Here is a 22457-nt window from a genome sequence, read left to right on the forward strand (position 1 = left end):
TTTCCTCCCCTGTCATATCTGTCATAGACATTCAGTCGCTAGTGTTGCTCTAGGCTTCAAATTTAATTTGGTTTCAGTCTGCTGTAATTGCTTTGAGAGACAGCCGTGTCTGCATGTTTTTCCTCTCTTATGTCTGCTGGAATACTGGATAGGGTATGTGCGCGTGTGTGTGTCCACGTGCGTGCGTGTGTGTATGCATGGATAAATATGACTGAAGGTTTGTATTCATGTGTTCACATGTGTAAATCCTCAACAACTGACCTGCCGTGCGCTGTCAGTGATATACTTTGTCAAACACCAACTGCTGTCATTGAGCTTTCTTGCACTCTGACAGTGGTTTTGTCAGGAAGCATACATTTTCCCTTTGTAGCCGTAAAGACGAAAGGGAAGGAGCAAAGTAAATCTGCAAGACATAAAATAGCTTTTAGGAAACGCATCGTGGCCTTTTAGTTGAATTAGAACTGCCCTTATAAGCTCCCGCAGTATAACTCTTTTCATTAAACTATCAGTAATCTTCAAGTAAGAGGGAAGCTGATTGAAGTAAAGGGCAAAAATAGACAGAAAAAATATACAGTTTGCCCTTGAACTGCAGACATCGCTGTGGAAAGGTGAGGTGAGACGAGCCAAGCTAAGCTGATGGGCTGAGATTATATTGGTATGGCTCTAAGCAAAAAAATAAAAAGAGCCTTTCCTCCTCTTGTTGTTCTTTCTTTTCCCCCGTCTTTCTTATTTTTTCATCTCTGCATCAATATATTTAAAACATAACATAAAAAACTATATTGTAGTACATTAGATTCAATGTTGATGCAACCCTAACCTCCAGACATTAACTATATCAGGTGATGATGTTAGATATTAGTTTGCATTTAAGAATAAGAGCTGGAGAATGGCTTTATGGGCAGTCCGATGATTCCTGGGAGGCATGGGGGCAATAGGACAGTGACATCCTCCCGATATATTAGCTATGTGGCAATACAGTATACTGGTGTCTTTGTTTATATTGGCAGATAAATGGACATTTTAAAAACTAAGGAGGAGGCATGAGAAACTGCCTTTAGCCATGTCGCGAGTGTTGCTGTTACACAGTTTGTCCACCAGAGGCCACTCATTAATTTTCAACAGCAGGGCTAATTGGATGATGATAACAATAAAACAAGATTATTTTTAAACTGTCCTCTCATATTATTTTAGTAAGGAGTCCTATGAAACACATATTAAAAAATCATTTTATTATTTTATCTTTCATGTGTCTGAAAGGAACAAAAATTTCGGCTGTGATATCAGATTTTACCAAATATCGGTATCGATCTTAAAGATCCTACATCGATCGGGCTTAACCTGATTGGAGCCCATACATAATAACTAGAGATTCATCTCTTAGTTAACGGGTAAGATACACGTTGTGCATGTCTGCTAAAAATCTTTCGAGGGTTATTTAGTCATATTAACCAGAAAACTACAATCTGATCAAAACAAGCAAAAAACTACAACTATGTGTGGGAACTGTTTTGCTTGCTCTATCAGCAAACGAGGACAAAATAACAGTAATTATATGGCAACTGAATCAACATTATGTTCATGCAAACTTAATGCTGATTCACCCACCCAGATCAGATGTGCCAATAAAGCATCGCACGCCCAAACAAGTCCAAATATGTTTTATTTTGTAATTATTTTCAAATAGTCCACAGCACAGTGATCAAAACATATGTAGCTTTAGTATTTCACAAAACAGATTTTGATGCTTATTAACTGAGAGTCTAGTGATGTCAGACTGCCCCCCCCCCACTGCTATTGCATGTTTCTGCACAGTTTCAAGCTTTGGTTGTTTGCTCGTCTCCATCCCATTAAATGGTCTACATTGTCTCATTTGTTTCAGCAACACACATCTGACTGTCCAACTGTTTTTCCATCCAAGCCCAGCACTCAGCGTACGTCTGCCAGAGAAGGGACACACAGCATACAAATGCTTGTATAACTGATTGCCTGTTGATTAATGAGGGCTCTTTTGGTCTGATTGCAAGTGTACAGTATGAACATACATCTCAGTGGAGTCTGTGTCGGTGCGCCGCGTGACCAGTGGTGATTAAAAGTGCGCCTTAGCGTGTGCATGTACAATCATGCTTGTCTTCCATTCAAGATGTCAGCTGCCGCTGTTTTCGTGCTCATTTTAAATGTTTGCGTGTGTGTTTTTACATAATGTGTGCGTGTGTGTTTTGGCAATGATTGGGGTTTTTGTCATGATGCGACACAAATAACAGATTGCTGAAATATAGAACAGCGGCGGAGTACAGACATGAGCTCTCTGTCTTGTTCTGTTGTTGTTGGTTGTGATGCCGCATGCTTATGTCACTCTAACCTCTGAAGACATGCTTAATGATGCTGTTCCCACCCACTCCACCTACACAGGAGGAGGTGGACGCAACATGTGGGTCGTCTGTGAAGCCCCATGAACATGTTAACATTTGTGCATCGTAAAAGGGAAGTGATGTGCTCACTTTTTCTCTTGTGGAACGTCAGTGGGCTTCTTCTTTTTGACTTATGGATTTTATTCACCACTTTTTTTACTAGACAACAAGTATGCAGCTTTCTTCGTCTAAGTCACCCACAAGGTCAGGGCTTTATGAGCTGCTGGAGAACCTTTTTTCTGAAATGTTACTTCCTCCCTTTCTCTCCCTCTCTGCTCCTGTGTCTGGTTGATGCCAGTAACAGCAGGAAAGGCTGGGCACGTCTGCGACTATCTGTCAAACAATAGACAGTGAGCCCAACCAGCCAGACACTCGCATGTCACTGAGCTGATCCTGGCCCCACACTGCTCAGTCTGCACGCTCACCCTGAGCCCCCTGCTGGCCTCTGCATGTAGGAATCATGGCTACCTGTGAGCATTCAAGGCTGCAGATCTCTATGGCATGTTCTTGCAGTGACCTTGTTTTACCGTAACGCACGCGTGCTGCATTGGTGCACGGTGACTTGTGTGGATTCATAGTTTTGAAAGCATGCGTTTTATCTACATAGAGCTTGTTTGTAGCAGTTATACCATAGGAGGTTTAATTGAAATTACAGTGGTAGCAGCTCCAGTGAATGATAATGTGTAGCACAATGGTCTTTGGCCTCATTCTGTGCTATGATGAGCCTGCCACTTAGCTTCAAAGGCACTGTGGTTTAATGAGTGAAATGCATATTATTTTGAGTGTATCTCAAATGAAACAAAGAGCATCCCAATTAAAAGAGAATTAGTTTTTAGCGAGAATTGTTTTTATGGAGATACTTCAGCAGTCAGTAATATATTAGATTAGCACGTTTGCTCCTGTGATATTGCTTCTATCATAATCGTATTTTGATTATATCCATATCATAAACTTAGAAGTAGATCTGTTAGCACACAAGGGTTTATGATCAAGGTCGATCCCTTTGGCGTAACGCTGAAGAACCACTGTGAGGTTACAGGAGCTCTTTGCAGCAGCTATTGTTCCAGAGTAAAGACAGCTGCCTTTTTTGTCTCAGTGAACTACACAGAAGCTTCCGCACAATGCTGGCAATCGTCTTTGGAAATGTAGTGTTTCCGCGAGGCTCTGTGGAGTGTAGAGAAAGAAAAAAGAATGTTTGATTTTGAAAAGCTGGTGAGCTGATGCTGCTGTGGGTAGGTGACATCTCACATCTTCCAGATCCAGCCTCTGTGGAAACAGAAGTGGAGTTGGGAATGCGCTGCCATGAGTGGGGAAAAGCAAAAGACAGTGTTAACATTTCCGTTGTGGTGGAGGAAGATTATGGGTGAGAAACAAAGGCAGGGATTATCTCAGCACATGCTACAATAGCACTACACACACACACACACACACAGCCTCTGCAAACTGGTCTGCCACAGGGTGCTTTGGATCACAGAACAAAGGCAGGGTCTCCCACCCATCCATGCACATCCTCTGTCAGAGTTAGCTAATAGCGGCTACAATACCCAGCTGCCAGTAGCTAACCAACCAGGGACTTGGAATTAAGGGTCATTATTGCACCTCATTATGGACTTTTACATTGTTTGGCAACTCTAAAGGGGGAACGTCTATTGTTATTATCAGTGTCCTCCTCGGAGGAACTTTGCGTGGCAATCTTGAAATTTGATAGTCTGTCAGAAGGCTGGGTTGCAGTCAAAACAAGTTATAAGTTTTCCAGCTCTTTCCCAGTTCAAAGTACTTCACAGAGGAAATTCTCCAATCTGTGAAGTCAATTAAACTTTTCTGCAGTTGATTTGAGTGTGTTGTTGGAATTAATATGGCTTTAGTGGAGGGAGAAAGTTTGGGGGCAGTAAACTGAGACAGATGGAGAGAAATGGAGTACAGCATATGATGGCAGGATAAAACAGCCGAGCGGAGAGGAGAGATAAAAGGATGGTGCGAGAATGAAAGACGGTGGCGGCGGTGGGGGATGGTGGCGGCGAGGGTGCGAGGCCGAGTGAAAGTGAGTTTGTCTGTGATGTTTTAAAATTCTGGAGTGGAAAGTCCCTCCATCTGTTATTGTGGGACGGTTCTGACTCAGTGATTTCTATGATTGGCCTTAATCCCGGCCGAGTGGAGAAGACAGAATGAAGAGCTTAAAGCAGACTGCTCTCACTCTGACAGGCTCCACTGGCTGCTGCTGCTGCTGCTGCTGCTGGCGCTCAGTCTGCTGCCCCCTAATGGACTAACTGCCGCATGACATTACGTCTCCCTGCATTACTACAGCACACTGAGCAGCTCTTAGGGCCATGACACATCTGTGACCTTGTGAGTGCAAGAAGTATTTTATCAGCAGATATAACAAACAGCAGTCTGTACTCAAACTCTAATCATCATATCGTACTTATCTCCTAATACAACAATATTTTATGGAGCTGTGACATGCCTTTCAAACTGTCTCTTGGTAGATCTACCAGTGCTGGAAATTCGTCTCTATCATGCATGTGTCAGAGGATACTTGGGAGGACTATAGAGATGCTGTGGTTTGATGTTTAATTCAACATTGCTGGAAGGACCCTTGAGAAAACGGTTCTATATTTAGAAATAATTTTTTTGTTTGTTTTCAAAGAACCCGGCTTACCTTTATGTCTGCAGCCAGCTGTAATTTAAAAAAAAACTCTCATTGAAAAATGTACCAAGGGTCTTCCCTCGCTGTATTAGTCGCAGTGAGAAGGTTAAGTGACCTCAGCAGAGTCATTTCACAGTCTTTTGGTCTCCAAGGTGACTTAAGTGTTCGCATAAACCGAGCTAAAGGGGTCATTTGAGAATGTGTCGAGTACCTTAGTCAAAGCCGCCATCACATGTACAGTCCGTGTCGTGTTTTCTCAAGTGTCCTCGCGGTTGTGAGGCTGTTTTTTAAGACCCTCCAGATCACACAGGCGGCAATGTGTTGAGTGCCCTTTAAGTTAATGCTCAGTGGAAAGGCCTAACAGGCTACGGCGGCCCAGTGTCGAGTTGGCGCTCACCACAGCATGACGCTGCCCGTCCCTGGTGTGCTGTCATTCCTTTAGAAATAACATGACTTTGACTGATTAAACCGCTCCCCTCTGGAAGAGAGGAAACTTAACAGTTATGAATATTAAAGATCCTAATCGTCTCATGCTGAGCTTTTCGTTACTTTTTTTCCCGCTCTCTCTCTCGCCGTCTTCTTGCTCTGTGAGTTCACAGTGAGGGACCGCGGCTCTTCGCCGGCAGCGTTCTACGACAGCGGAGGCATCGGCAAGCTGCTGCTGTCTGCTCTTTGGTTGTTTGCACAATTACGCTGTCACCTGCGCTATTACGTACAATGTTCCCATACGTGACAGATTCCATTGCGTGTTGTTTAAGTCTGCAGAAGTGGTAGAAGCACTTCAAACGCCACTACAGATCGCAGAGTTGTGTTTATGGTTCTTGACCTTGCCCGACGACTACGTGACAAATGGCCCAACATGTGAGGCGTTTTGTGTCAAGGTTACAATAGCGGTAACATTAGCGCTTCACGCTCATGTTGTTGACTGTCCTGATGTATTTGTGCCTGCATGCTGTAGTGTAGCTGAGTTTCTGTGTTGTGTGGGCCTGTACTGGGCTTATCTGTGCTGTACTGCGCTGATCTCACTATGCTCATCCAGTGCTCTAAGCTGCTTGGGCTCCAGCCACCAGCATAGATGATATATCCCTGCCCCCCTCCTTCCCACATCTCTCACTGTGATTCATTGGCTGTTTGTGTTGCCCATCCATCTGGGCCAGCACAGAGGAAGGAAAGACACATGAAGACACATGGCTGTTTTGGAGCGGGGACTGCATTAAGCAGCGAGAGAAGCGATAGGATCCCAGAGAAATGTTTGCCTACCAGGACGAGAGGAAGGAAGAAGACCAGGAGAAAGGCAGCTGGAGAAAACAGAGAACTGGAAAAACAAGATGTGTTGGCCACTCATGGGGTGGGAAATGGATTTTCTGAAGGAACAAAGTCGAGATTCTTACTGACAGACTAGATCCTGAGGGGAATGGCTAGATCATAGATCATAAGAGAGGACTGAGAAAAGACTGCTAAGAAAATGCAACTTGCTACTATATCTTCACAAATATTTGCATATTAATGAAAAGCTTTACGTGTACCATGTGTTGAGACAGAGTTTGAAATCATGTGGCTAACCTCTGAGCTGCCACAGTGTAGTGAAATCTTTGTTTGGCTCCTCTGTTTGTCCCGAATTGAATATGGGAGTGCTGATAGCTATGAGATTATTGTTGTGGTGCTGCCCTTTAGCGAAGTTGACCGTCCTTAACAAAAAGCTGTGCAATTACTGCTTTTTATAATGGACTCTGGTAATAATTTCAATAAGCTAATTAGATCCTTATTTCTTTGTTTTAGCTTTCTATTGTCTCAACAGGAAATGAATGAAATCATTATTAAAAGCTTATTCAGGTGCTTAATAGCACAATGCAAAAGTGGCTTTAAAGATCCAGATTTATTGCTACCGCACGCCACAAATTATGCTAGTGATATCACATTGTGTACATGCTTAGAGCGAAGCAATTATCTTTACTAACATCCCGCATGACCACACATAGAGCTTGTGTGCGTGCATTGAGATGTATTGTTTCTGCAGAAATGGGGTGGGCGGGGCACTTAATAGAAATAGGACAGCTTCCACTATAATGACAGTTTATGTCATAGCAGGGGACAGGCTCCTTCGGTGTAGCTCCGCAAATGAATGAGATCTCTTTGCAGCAGGGGTCTAAATTAGGGTTAGTAATTTTTCGAGCCTTGGGATTTGTGGCTGATCACACTATTCTGTGACGAAAATAACATCGCCCCCTAGAGGGCTGGGGAAACCTAGATACTGAAGCACAAGAGGGAAGGAGGGTGAGTTTCACTGTGGGGTAGGAGGCGTATTTGTCACTTGGACGACTTCCTATAAGAGAAGTTTCTACAGGGATGAACCACATCATAGCAAATGATGTTAGAACATGAAAGAACATCACGGGCAGTGGTGCTAAATATCAGTTTAAGATGATAATATTATGTGTATGTCAGCAGAATAGTAACAGAAGCTCAAGTTAAAACACTTTATATTCAGTCAGACTTTTGACTGACATTTTATGACACGATTTTCAGCAACTCTTCTATTTGGCCGTTGTTGTTTCACTGCATGAGGGGAAAGAAATCAAGTTTCATATTTGACGTTATCACGAAGGTGACCCTTGTCTGTGTTGATGGAGAGTATTTGTGCATATTGAGAGAGAAAAAAAAACAGTAAAAAGAAGTGTGTGCTGCCAGGGTGTTCGAACGTTTAACAAGATAAGCATACGCGTTGGTGTTTAAGAAATGTGCGCATTAAATATAAAAGTCATGGTGCACAGAAACTTCTGTTGTCAATATGGACTAAATCAAATAATGCATTCTTAACTTGACTGCAGCTGAAGATAACAATTTTAAATCATAGCAAACACTGCCTTTCAAGTTAATGTCCATCTCTTATCTGCATGCGTGGAAAAATATGGATATTATTGACAAACAGCCATTCAAGATGAGTCTTTGTTTGGAGCGATGAGGATCAGCACCAGTACTTATTGTAAACATCGTATGGTACTATGTCACATTTGTTTACATTGTGTCTCAGCTCTCAAATAAATGGATACACTTGCAGTATAAGATTATTATTACCTGTGCAATATGTAATAACATCTTATATAAAAATAATAATTTTATAATAAAAATCATCCATCCATCCATTTTCTATGATCTTTGTCTTTTTTCATGAACATCTTTTGAGCCCTTTGAGGGATTTTCTTCAAATTTGGCTCAAAGGTTCACCTGGAATTAGTTAAAGGTTATCTTGACTTTTTCCATCCTTCTTCTTATCTCTGGGCTACTGTTATAGATGGCGCACTTCCTAATTTAAAGTGTGAATCTACTGAAACAAGGAGCCAGCAGCAGCATTGTAGTGCAATAGCAGTGACTCAGCAGTATTTCCAGTAACACAGCATGAAGGGAATATACGCACAAAAGTAGCTTTAGTAGTTTTTGCGCTGGAACTATTTAGTGAAAGCATAACATAACTATGTAGCACTTCAGTTTGACAAGAGCTAAAGCAATTAGCTAACTCTTCAGGATCTGCACAATATTGTCACATAATAAAAGTGAAAAATATTTTATAACTAGGATGTTGTATCTTGGGTTGAGATTTTTAACCAGTTGCTTAAAGCTCTGCTTTTCCATCATGTAACCACATAAGAAATTTCTATTTACCATTTGAACTTTCTGTCGAATGGAGTGCAACAAGCGATGTTTGGTTGACTTGTTTACGTTTGGGTTGCAAGTTTGCAGAACTAGATACCTAATTGCCGTTGGAGACTGACAAGCGGCTCTTGCTCTCAGACATGCCCGGGCTTGTCTCGTTGTTGTACACACCATGGAACATATGCATATGTTTGTTATTGTAATGTGACACTTTCATATCAGGTAAAAATGTATCAAGTATTAATGTGGGCAATATGATATGGCACAGCCTTAGCCTTTCAGATTTCACAAACCATGTCCAGTTATTTACAAATCAGTACCTATTACCCATTACCCACTCCTACATAGTGTTTGTGCAATCAAACAGTGTGTCATATATACGTTTTTACTGCACTACGAACGTCTTAAAGTACACTTAACAAGAACAAAGAAAATTAAATTAATATATACAAAATATGATACTATTGCCTTAAATTATCACCAGAGTGTGAGTTGCCTTGGTGGGGATTTGGACTCTCGGTGTGCTTCTTGGCAACAAGTGTGAATATTATTTAAATATTAAATCCTAAAGTTTTGACTACATACAGTATGTCAATTAGACAGACATGGATTTGAAGATACAAGTGCAAAGTGATATTTTCTACACTGTAATACAGAGAGTGCACTGTATAAGATTAATAAAGCATTAACAAACTGAACAAACAGTTTTTAGGTTGACTGAGACGATGAAAATTGGATATTTTCTTGCTTATAATTGTTATTTCAGTGCAGATAAAAATAATAATAATAACATTTATTTTTTAATTTGTCTTTTAAATTTTATTTTATTTTTTGTAAGTTGGAGAGGATATAGGGCAGTGGTAGGGGAAACATTGAATGCTCATCTCCTGGTGCTGTGAGACCGGTGCTTAAAGGAGGACAGCTGCCGTTCTAATCATCAGCTTTTATAGGGAACAAGGTCACCATTTCCATTCTGTCTGTTTGTCCGTGGCACACACAAACACGCCCACACACACACACACAAACAAATCAATTTTCTATTGACTTCTGATACTGACACTGCTATTTTTTTTCTCTTTTTGCTACCTTGTAGAAACTGGCCAGAGAAGCAGAGCAGCTTCAGAAGGAACACGTCTGGCAAGATGGTGTGACGGTAAAGTAGGACACCCGCTCCTCTCCCTCCTTTCCAAGACTTCTGCCTTTTTCCCTTTTTTCTTTTCTAGGCAAACTGGTTTATCTTCCTGTCATCTGCTTTCCAATTTCCCCTCAATTTAACACCTTTAAAGGTAACCCTTTGATGACAATGTGATCAGCATCACAGAGACAATGTGGTGATTAGTACAAAAAACAGTAATGCACATTATGACCATAGCATTATATCCATACACCCTGAAATTGCTTACTTAAAATTGCTTGAAAATTACTTCTGGGGTTGTTATTTTTATGGTATATAAAGCTTTTGCTCTTTTTGTTTTGCGGGCCGTAGTAACTTGAACATTACATTCTCCTGCAGCTGACCTTTTAAAATACTAGACATCTGCTCTTGAAATCTAAAAAAGGAGAAACGGTATTACTCTGGCTTGTGTGTCTTTGAGCCGGTGTGCTCCAGTGACTCTCAAATTTGCAAACATTCAGATGCCCTGCACACACAATGCACACATATATGCATGTATATATAGCCTCACCCGACGCATGCACACTCCCTACTGTCACATCCTCTGTCTCCAGGGAGACAAGCTCGATGTCATGGTACACTTCTCACAAATGGATTTTTAACCCCACGCCTCCTGGGGGATATTTGAGAAAAGGCTTTAACTGATTTTAAAACGAATAATTATTATGAAGCCTACTTCCCTGCAAGTCCATTTTTATTCATGGTTGCTTATACTCTAAAGCGGTACTCTTGGGGTGGGGCTGGTTCTGCAATCCTCCGTCTCACCCTGCTGGTCCAAGGGACAGAGCTGCAGTGTGGATGTCCCTTCATCTTAGACCTGAGTGGGGTTGATGCCTGCCTCTCCCTGCCCGGATCTGATGCACCTCAATGGGATGTGTAGCCATGCAGGAAGTGAAGCCTGGGTCACAGGGACCAAGCACAGCACACCTGTTCATAAGTAGCTCCGTCCAATATGGCATCAATACCTCCTCGTGTGGAAAAGCCAGCACTCTCTTTAAACTAACCCTCCCCCTCCAGAACACCTCTCTCTGTCCCTCTGTTTCGACTCTTTCGCCTTTTCTCCTTCATTTTTTGCATCTCTTTCTGTCCAGTCACCAGTCTCATTCGCACTCTAACCTTCAGCACTTCCATCACATTCATAAACCTTTTTTTTCCCCTCCCTATGTGTCTTTAATCAGCCATGAAAACATTTGGAATATACCATATTGTTGCAAATACTGCAAATGAATCCTAATAGTGTTTCTCTATTAATAATGTATTGAGCTGATTTCATTTGCCTTTATAATTAGAACAGGTAATGAATCTCAGCAGGGGCAACTGTGAAACCATTAAAAAATATCACAAAAAGGTGGTGGCGGTGGTAGATATGCCACATCCCTGCAAGATTTTTTTTTTCTCCTGTTTGTAGATTTTGTGCTCTCCTAATTTCTCTTTGGGTGAACACTCTGCTGACTGACACTCTAATTAGATTAGGGCTGCATGCTCTTTGGGTATATTAGGCGAAATGTGTTGCATCTTAAACTAGCGGGTGGAGCAGTCTGTCAAATGAAGAGAAAAGGTGTTTATGCATGCGAGACGGTGCATTTTGGTAGAGCTCGTGTGTGTGGGTGCGCGTGCTCTCTGCTCTGGGTCGAAAATGCATAATGTGGCTGTGTTTGTCAGCGAGTGGGTATTCATTTGTATGTGTTTATTAATGGTAGGTTCTGTACCTGGCCCAGCCCATCTGCTTGCCTCGCCAAAGAGTGACATCATAGAAACTCAATGACACGCTTGTTCCTCATAGCGGCTGCCATCGCAGCTGTTACCCATGCAGTGGGAAGACCTCACTTCTTCTCTCCCCGCCTCACTCTCACACACACATTCAAGCATTTTCCCGGTTTAACTGCAGAGGCGATGCCTGACCACCCCGACTGCTGGACATTATGGATGTCAAAATGTTGATCGTAACAACTGTTGAAATGGTCGTTCAGGGTTTTAAATCCATTGGAATCAAATGGTGTGTGAAATAGACATTAAAGTGTTGGATTGCCGCTGATTTCTCAAGGTCAGGTGCCCATCGCTCTGTGACACCCGGCTACCGTGTTGGCAACAGAGTCATCCCCAGGCGACTCGAGTCATTTCAGTGCTGTTGTGCTTTTCTCTTAAGGGCAAAGAGAACCAACATCTTTAGAGCCAAGTATCACATATCTCTGTTTTGTATACTGAAAATTGGCTGCGTGACAGTGGAGCACTATGAAACTGCTCAGAGTAACGTCAGCAACGTCTAATATTTCTGTATCAGAATGAAGTGATTAAGCAGTCCCGGGTCTTACAGCTTTGACCACTGCTGAAAGTCTGCATGCGAGGTGTTTAGAGTGTCATTTAAATCCCGTCCTGCAGAGGAAAGTGCATTTTTCTTGGTAATATGATTGCCTGGGTGTTTACCCACTCAAAGTAGCTGCTGAAATGTTTTATTGCTTTTAATGGTTTTTCTCCCAGAACACCAGCGAATACATACCCCGTGTTAGCGACTTTTGAAGCTGAATTTGCAGCTAGAGGGGTTTTGGAGCAGCTTGGCTTCACACTAAAATTGTAATCTTTTATATAGAAGCGCTTTTATATGTTTATAGCATGACAGAAATGCAAAAATTATATTATATCCACTTACATGGGACATAGTCTCGTCTAAAATGTGCAGGGAGGTTTTCCCCAGTCTTTATACCCCATCTCTTCTGTCAGGTTATGCTGCTTAGACTGCAGGCACGTTAGGCTTATGGACAATGGTGTTGTTGAAACAGCAAAACTACTGCCATTATCAAAATATAGTGTATTAAATGAGACATAAGATATGCTGTTGAAAGACAGAGGCTGTATTCTGTGATTATCTGTTGTATTTGCATAGTTGGAAATGGTAATGTGATTTTGAATTTGGCTCTCTTTCAGAAACTGGGGGTGGGCAGTAAAAGGGCCAGATGTCCTGTTTTAGGTTCTGTCCCATACATAGCAAAATCTGGAAGTTCCTGATTCACTTGAACTTCATATATGATAAAATGACGTAATGAGGCCTGTAATTTAAATGTAGACGTAGATATCTGGAGACGCAGCACATCTCATTGTAGTTCATGCAGTAGTCACAACCTCTAAGTCATATTTCCAGATACAGATCTAACACTTGTTTATGGGTTTTTTTTTTCTGAAACATGAATTTCCCAAATTTATTTTGATCTACTGATTTGTGAACTGATTCTTGTCCATGCAGAGAAAATGAGCATTTTTCGGATTTAATAGGTGAAAAAGTCACACTTAAGAGGTCAGAGGGGTTGGTGCTGGTGGGGCAATTCAATCACTGCTCACACCAGAGAGCCAAGTTAGCATTATACACATCAAAGATTTTTAATGGAATTTCTATTTTTAATACATTAATAATTTTGTTCAATTCATTAATTATCATTAAAAACTACTTGGTTAGTTTTAGGCAATACAAACTACTTGGTGATTTAGTTGAAAATATTGCCACTTTTTTGAAAAGTCAGTTTCCGTAGTTGCCATGGTAAATGGCCTGTATTTATATAGCGCTTTACTAGTCCCTAAGGACCCCAAAGCGCTTTACATATCCAGTCATCCACCCACTGGTGATGGCAAGCTACATTGTAGCCACAGCCACCCTGGGGCGCACTGACAGAGGCGAGGCTGCCGGACACTGGCACCACCGGGCCCTCTGACCACCACCAGTAGGCTACGGGTGAAGTGTCTTGCCCAAGGACACAACGACTGAGACTGTCCAAGCCGGGGCTCGAACCGGCAACCTTCCGATTACAAGGCGAACTCCCAACTCTTGAGCCACAATTGCCCAGGATGGTGATGCATCCTCTGCTAAAGGCTCTGGAAAACATATGTGCTACAAACATGAAATATATCTTAGTTACTTAGTATACCTCAGTTACAAAACAATGCTGACTGTCATGAAAAAAACATTTCTCTTAGGGCTGTGCGATATGACCAAAATCTCATATCCCGATATAAGACATCTATCATCTGATAACGATATAAATCACAAAATTTTTACATTTTCTGTAAATTCTGTGAATATCGGGCAGCTCGACTTGCGGGAAGTGTTTCCAGCTGCGCGTCATGTAGCTGGAGTCGAGTGTTTTAACAGATGCATGAAACGATACATTTTTAGACATAGGTTGTAACAGCCGCCGTTTTCTTTGTGAGTATTTATTACTCAGCATGCTGCGGGTAAAAGCCTGTTCTAACGTTTGAGTAAGGTTTATTTTTTAGCATCTGACGGCTCTTTTTTGCTTCTCATCCATAAATACTCGGCATAATCTTTCACGTGATTCAGTTTATTTTGAAAAGTCTCAACAGGATCTTGAGCTTTATTGTGAAAGGTTTATGTGGAAAATAAACAAGCGGACACGCTATGGTTTTACCGTCGTTGTTGCTAACTACAACGCATAAAAACAGGCGCTTGTCCGTCCTTAGTGTGGTTATATTAAATATAAGAGAAAGAGAGAACTTTAAGAAATTAATATAGCCACTACAGTGACCATCAAAACGATGAAACAATATGGCTGTAAACAGTTTATTTTGCGAAACAAACGATAGTGTAAAATGAAACGATAGACGTTTTTATATCGTCATCCGATATATATCGTTATATCGAACAGCCCTAATTTCCCTTATATTTCACATTTTGCTACTGGCAGAGACGGGGCTGGGAGATGGACAGATATTGTTCCAACAACGTAATTATGACTTCATATTTCAGTGTGGATATTAGCGAGTTAGACATTTGTTAAACACTTTTGGGGAGTTCTGCAATCTTCTGGCTAGAGCTAAAAAAAAGTTTGGTTTTAGTAGTTTTAATGTTGGGACGCTGTGTAACAAGTAAATAAAGAATGCAAGAATTTACAAACCTCATACAATGTTTTTCCAGTCATGTCTGAGAGGATTCGGGATCCATCATCTATCTACATATCTATCTATCTATCGAGATATATATATATATATATATATATATATATATATATATATATATATATATATATATATATATATATATATGGCGAGCTACTTTGTAGGTATATTAGCAATGTTATTATCAGCCACACGTCCCATATCACGTATAGAGGTTGCTGTTGATGACCACTGTCATATATCTGAGGAAGAGTTGACATAAGGCGCAGCACATTAGGACCGAGACACAAGATTGGATGAAGAAAGGACAGAGATTGGAGAGATTGGAGGAAGACATGTCCTTTCATTCAGATTGCGATGTGGCAGCTGCTGTATGTTTGAAATGCATTAGTACTAATAGCTGTGCCATTAGGAGAGAGAGAGAGAGAAAGAGGCGCTGTGTTGATGGGTTGCCATGATGAAACCAGGGAGAAGAGGGGGTGACAAAGAGAAGCACGACGGGAATGAGAGAGAGAGTGAGAGAGGTCTAAGTGAGAAAGCAAGTGAGTGAGGGAAGAAGGTATAAGAGATGGAGAAAACGGGAAACAGAGATGGAGCCATCTTCCAGGCCATTTACTGCAATCATCACTCTCTAATCAATCAAGCCTTTCATCATAGGACAACACAATCTCTCCTTCTCTTTCTCTTCTTCTCTCTCTCTCTGCTTCTCTCTCTTCAACTCCACTCAGCCACCCACTCTCATACATAATAGTGGTATTCATGTGACCTCTTTATGGCTCTCAGCACATGTACATACAGGTGACAAATTAAAGGAAAAACCTGACCCCCCTCCACCCCTAAGCCCAGCAGCTTTGTTATGCTGTCGGGGCATTTTGCTGCCATGCTTATAATCTGAAAGGAAAGGATTGTGCAAATCAATATAAAGTGTTTCTGATCGTGCTGGGAGGGGTCTCTTCCAGGATGACAGGGCATGAGGGGTCTTGAAATGATCTGATAAGAAAAAGCACACTGTGTGGCCTTTTTCAGTCATCAGACCTAAATCCAGTTAAAAATCTCTCCGTCACCAAGGATTTGCAAGAACAATATTTCATTCTTATTGTAGCATTTCAGATACTCATATTAATCAACACCAACAGACATCACTAACATACTGTGTTTTTTTTCTTTAATTTGTCACCCTTCTATAGTAGCTACATTTAGTCAGTATTTCCAGCCACATTAAATGTCCTTAAATCACTATAGGTCCCCTTAGAGGTGTAACATGACCTGAAGTGCTGGGAGCGCGAGCTGCAAGGGTTTGTTCACTTGACCAAGTTCGGCTCCTTTAATAATGCCTCTATTTGAGATAATTGGCCCTTCAGAGGAAATGAGTGAGAATCATTGTGGCGACTCTCAGCCCAGCCCTCGAAGCAACCAGCTCCATTAACCACAGAATACATTAGTCTTATGAGGGCTGCCTTGGACACATTCAAATTCTGGTAAAATAGACAGAAATGAAGGGTGCCTGTCCCTGGCTCCTCTCTACATGTTAATCTTATGTGTTATTTCTCCTTTTCTGTGGTTATCTGAAAATGTTACTTGCCTCTTGTTATTATCTCTTCATTTTACTGTATTAACTAAAAGGAAGATGTTTCGATTTTTTTTTTGTTAGCACACACTACTGTGCCAACAATTAAGAATTGTTTATATGTGCAGGAGTTAGGAGTAAATTAGTAATTTGGCATAAAACAGACCAAGGTTAATGAGTTTTAAAAAGAGGAAAAATTATATATTAAATTATATATAATTTAAGTGGACTGATATTAAAGTCAAAGCTGCCACTCAAGATGATTCTCACATTAAATAGTCTTCAGGTAGAAAGCACATTTTAACCTTAGCTGTTATACAAAGCACTCGACAATGCTTATATCTCTGACAGTAAATTAGCTTGTTATAAATGTACAAAACCAATAATAAACATATTGGGATGTTATCTGAAAAGCAGAATGGAATGATATGCACAACTTTACTCACAGTGGACCACAGAAAACATAGAAGTTTGTTGCTATTTCATCAAAAATATTAGTGCATTTTGAATTTCTGTGACACAACACATTTAAAAAAAAAAGTTGGAATTAATTGGCAACAGGTCAATATGATTGGGTATAAAAAGCATATTTTGGAGTTTTTCTGAAGTAATGATAAGCAAAAACCAGTTTGACTAAAATTGTGCAACACTTTCAGAATAGTGTTTTTCCCTTAAAAGTGGTGAAAACTAAAGATTTTGTCATCTGCAGTGCATAATATCATCTAAAGATTCAGAAAATCTGGAGAAATCTCTGTGAACTAGGGACAAGGCCAGAAACTAATATTTAAATGCCTATTATCTTTGGGCCCTCAGGTGGTTTCACATTAACATTTTTAGAAGTAAAATGTGACTTTTTTGTGGAAAACATAGACACCGTATCCTCTGGACAAAGGAGGATAGGGACCAAGCAGCTAGGGCTGCTCAATTAATCGAATTTTAATCACGATTACGATCTGGGCTTTCAACGATCATTAAAAATGACTGAGCCGATTATTAGCCCCTCCCTCGTGCTTTACTCTCGCGCTGCTCCGTGTGGCAAATCGAGCGCACCTCTCTGCATTTCGAACACCCGTCACAACAATTAAGAGAACCCAAGGGAAGCTCAAAAAGCTAAGCAGAAGTTATTTGGAGAGGAGAGTGACTGCCGTTGGTTGAAAAGAGAGGTAAAAAAACCTTCAGTGGTGTGTAAACATTATGGGATCGCAGAGTCAGACATCAAGTAGACATAGTGTGTAAACGTTGCCACGGTGTAGTAGCTGCACCACAGAGCAACACTGCAAAGTTCACTAAACATAGATGTTTACATTTTTAATTTATTTTTTATATTGCAAACATTTGCACTGTTATCAGTATTTGCACACTATTTTATATTATTTTTTTAAAGTCATTATTCAATACATTGTTATTGTTAACCCTTTAAATCCCTGTAGAACCGGAACCGTGTAAGCTAGCGCAATAATTTGTTTTGCATAAGAAACCGGAGGAGTTGTACTTACATCTTATGTAAATGGCCTGTATTTATATAGCGCTTTACATATCCAGTCATCCACCCATTCACACACTGGTGATGGCAAGCCAGTGACAAGCTTAAGTCATCAGCTTGTCCTCGGTCACTTAATGCATACATATTATTAAAATATGGGCTATAACAGTTGTATTGATGTATAGCAACTTGAAATGCTCCCAAAAATGGCACTACAGCATGTAAAAAAAATAATATAAGCTCTGGCGGACTTGGTTCTATGGTAGGTCTTAAAGGGTTAAATAAATATCGTCAAATAATCGAGATCTCAATTTCAGTGAAAATAATCGTGATTATCATTTTTGCCAGAATCGAGCAGCCCTACATGCAGCTTGTCATAACTGGGCCTCTCTGATGGGGATGGATTACTGCCTATGGAATTGGCTGCTGGTACATCTGGAAAGGCACCATCAGTGCTGACAGGTATTACAGGTTTTAAGGCAACATGTGCTCCTGTCCAGATGGATTTTTCAGGAAAGGTCTTGCATATTCCACTAACACACTGATAAACCGCATACTATATCTATTACAGAAGTATGGCTTCCTAGATAAAAAGTCCAGGTCCTAAAGTGGGCTGCATGCAGTCCAGACTTTTCAACAACTGAAAACACTGGCTGCATCATGAAATAAAAAATACCACAAGGAAGACCCAAGAGTCCAGCAGCTGGTCTTCTCAGTTCCCAGACATTTATGGGCTGCTGAAAATAACAAGGAATGTTATTTCAACTTTTTTCAGACATCAAATTCTGCCATCAACTTGATGGGACAGTGAGTCTTGATTAGACCAGGACTTTTTGTAGTTTAATATCTACAAATCATAATCTGACAGCATAAAGCCTATTTTTCCTGTAATTATAGCTTTTGCTATTCAAAACAGTAATCAAACTGTTGGTGTGGTTCTGTGTTTTATGGGATATCCAGTCCTCTTTTCAAACATCAGCTACAGACCTTGTAAATAAAAATTTAATCCATCTTGTGTTAGCAGAACCAAACTCAAAACGTCTCCGCTGCAGAGGGCTGATGGAAAAAAGTCTGGAATATAGCCGTGTGAACCCGTTTTTTAACGCACAGTTCTTATTTCAAACACTGATAAGCATAGTCACAAATAAACTGCATCTATTTCCATTGTGAGCTTTCACCCCTTCCACTTCCTTATAGCTGCACTGAGACAGAGTGCTCGCAGGCTGCCGAGCACGTAATGGAACTCGTAAACAGTGTTATCACTGAATCCTGAACCATGGAACGGCCTTCCATCTGCTCATCACTGGAAGGGAAAAATATGTGGATGGGATATATGGACAGAAATTCCTACACATTTTGCTTTTTCGCTGTTTGAAAAGGATGTCTCTTCCCTTTCAAACGTGATGGTGTGAGGGGCTCAGTAGAATAAGGATTAAACATAACTCGTGCTCATACTCAGTGACAACCACAACAACAATAGGAATAGGAAATTGGATAAAAGGGATAGGATAGAATTAGGGGTGCAACGATATTCGTATCGATATTGAACCGTTTGATACAGTGCTTTCGGTTCGGTACGCATATGTATCGAACAATACAACATTTGTAATTTATTTTATCAACTTTCCTTCCGATGATGCTGTCTGTGTTGAGCGCTCAGTGAATCTGCGTTCGACTACTCCGCCTAGGCTGCACTGTCGAGCGCAGATCCACTGAGCACTCAACACAGACAGCATAGTCAGAAGGAAGAGCGCAGGGCAAGCTAGCAAGACACATGGACCTCCCCCACCCTCATTCAGATCTGGCGTTTGGAATTATTTTGGTTTTCATGTGACGTATGACCCTGAAGGTAAGCCAGTCATGGACTAAAGTAAAACAGTATGTTGGATGTGCCATGCAATGCTCAATTACATGGGTGGGAACTAGTGTGTTAGCGCAGTTAGCTCGTTAACGTGTTGGCCGTCTAGCCCCACACACGGGGCGATCAGCGGTAGCTCGTTAACGGAGATTTGCCGTGTTGTGGCATTAAGGTCATTTCAACGAGATTAACCTGAAAGCACTAGTGGGAACACAACGAATATGACTGCACATTTACGCCGACATCATCCTAGTGCAAAGACCAAAACAACAAGCATGCTACTAACTTTAGCCGAGTCATTTAGACAGCTGTTAGCACATGATTCTCCTTATGCTGCTGAGAATATAGCCCAGAAGAAGCGGATAGTATAGCTTTTATTTTGGAAAGAGACATTTCTCTGTAATAAACTCTCTTTTCCAAAGATGAGTGATTCCTCAATCAGATACAGGGCTTGCAATATCGCTAGCCCGACGTCCTGGAGCTAGCGATTTTTTTCAGTCGGGCTACCAAAATCTATCTCTTCCCTGCCCGTCGGGCTATTGTAGGAAAAATATATGTCAATGCTTTTGCATTCTTTCAGAAATGTAGCTGGGTAATTATGTCATTGGCATCGGTGAGCCACTGTCAATATGTGACATATTGAAATCCCGTTTGAATTTGCGCTTGTTTTTTTGCTTTCACTTTGCAATCCCGCGAACTGTGTATAGAGAGCGACAGCACTGATCTGTGAGTGATGATAATTTGTGCACCAATTCCTCTGACATCGTCTTATTAATCGTTAGCTTACTATGCAAACATGACAAGTGAAATCTCCCGCAGCTTAAACATGTGAGAGGTTGATCGCGCAGAGAATCGCTGAGCTTATGTGAGTGCGTGTGTAAAAGCATTTCAGTTCTGCTGAGCCAAATAAGACAGGTCAGGGTGAAGAAGTGACAGCCAAAGAAAAGCTTACCACAAAACGGAGAAGTTATGACAAATCAGACTATAAGGCAAAAAGAAAGTGCAGCTTTATGGTTTCATGGACAAAAGAATTTCTGTGGCTGCAATATGAGCTATATAACCAGGGCTGCACATAAGTGGTCCGCAGGTGCGCATTCGCTGTCAAAATAAAAAACACGCACAAGGGTTAGGGTTAAATTTAAAAACTGTACTTTTGAGTTAAAATATATATTTATAATTTTAATAAATGACAAATTAAAAAGGCATGAACATTTTTTTTGTATCGAAAAATATCGAACCGTGACACCAAAGTATCGAACCGAACCGAACCGTGAATTTTGTGTATCGTTGCACCCCTAGATAGAATAGGAAAGCTGGTAATCTGTGCTTGAAGAATATGTGCTGATTAAGACATTCCTGATCAACTGATTTGTTAGTCTTATGCCAGTACAGTTAAAATCTAAACCTGTGTTTTGACCGCAGTTTCCCTCGTCTCCTCAGCTCTCCCATCCCTTTAGCACCTCCTCCCCTGTTACCTCCCTTCATTTTTCTATCAACTGCTGTGCTGCTCACAGCTTTGATCAGACTTCTGGTTGCTGTGGTGACCCAGCAGTTTGGTAATTTCAGCTCCTTGATTGCAGACCGTTGTAATTTGTTTAAGTGGTGCGCTCTGAGGTGGAAATGTCCTTTTCACCTTTTTTTCCCCTTTTCCCGCTCAGACTCTTTTCTCATCTCTCTGAGGTATTTTCCCCCCCACGTTTCATAACTAATGTGTTGCTGTTACCTTAAGAAACACCTTTTCACAAAAACACGAGCAGGGGGGACATCACAAAGTGTAAGGTGACTCAGAATGGAAGAAGCATTAAAGTGCAGAAACATTAAGAAAAAAAAAAGATGACAGAGAAAGAAAAGTTCAGAGATGTCAATAAGCCTTCTGTCAGGAGGAGTTTGCTCAACTGTGATGCGGCATGCAGGCCAGGAGGGAGGGCTGAGAAAGTGGCCCCCATGTCTAAATCCCACTGATCGATCCCTCTGCCTCTCAGGAGATGGGAATCAATAGTCAGAGAAATCCACCGAGTTATGCTGCAGAACTTGATTTTCCCATTTGAACACATGGCTAACGCCCATGAAATGTTATTTTAAAGGGTAAACCTGCTGCCTGTTGGCTCTTCTGGTCAGAGCTCAATAGTAAAAAACGACGTCACAATGGACTGATAAGCACTTGAGATACAGCTTTCTGTATTCAAGTATTCTCACTTTTTGAGATGTTGACGTTTAGTCTTAAAGACTAAATGAATAGATCATATACTGATAGATAACTATTCTACAGCAACCCTGGGGACTTGAAAAAAATACATTTCTTTTGTTATAGAGCTGACAGTGTAGAGATGACTAGAAATTAGAGGAGAGAGAGATAATATTGATCACCTACTGTACATCCAGTTAGAGTTAGGCACTGTGTATTTACCTGCAAGTCCAACAAGTGGTAATTGCTGATATATTAACATAAGTGTGATGGGTACCTTTCTTTTTCTACTGCACTTAATATTGATCATATATTCATCCATTCCCTTCAATCCTAGTTACAGTTCAGTGTCAAATCCCTATTCCTCTATAACAATTTTTACATCTGCTAAATCCTAAAGTGATAGAAAAATATCAGAAACTTTATTTATTAATGTAAGTTTCAGCTTTTCTACAATGTAACATTTAAGGTTGTCATAATACTAGAATTTCAAACTCAATATCAATAGCCAGGAAAATACTCAATACCATTTCTGATACCACAGAGGGAAAATAACCTTTTAACCTTAAATAAGAGGTATAG

General features: G+C 40.8%; 1 protein-coding gene across 3 annotated transcripts in view; it reads left to right on the forward strand.

The window, feature by feature from the left end:
• cacna2d2a (calcium channel, voltage-dependent, alpha 2/delta subunit 2a) overlaps positions 1–22457 on the forward strand; it is a 178124-nt gene that overhangs the window by 81665 nt on the left and 74002 nt on the right. For all 3 annotated transcript variants that reach the window (XM_085457021.1, XM_085457022.1, XM_085457023.1), the window contains exon 4: positions 9800–9859. In XM_085457021.1, coding sequence (XP_085313147.1) covers positions 9800–9859 — 60 coding nt within the window. The remainder of the gene's footprint in view (positions 1–9799; positions 9860–22457) is intronic.

Source organism: Copadichromis virginalis, linkage group LG5 (assembly GCF_057382275.1).
Source record: "Copadichromis virginalis isolate Kocher_CV1m ecotype Utaka linkage group LG5, C_Virginalis_male_GT1.1, whole genome shotgun sequence".
NCBI classification, from domain to species: Eukaryota; Metazoa; Chordata; class Actinopteri; order Cichliformes; family Cichlidae; genus Copadichromis; species Copadichromis virginalis.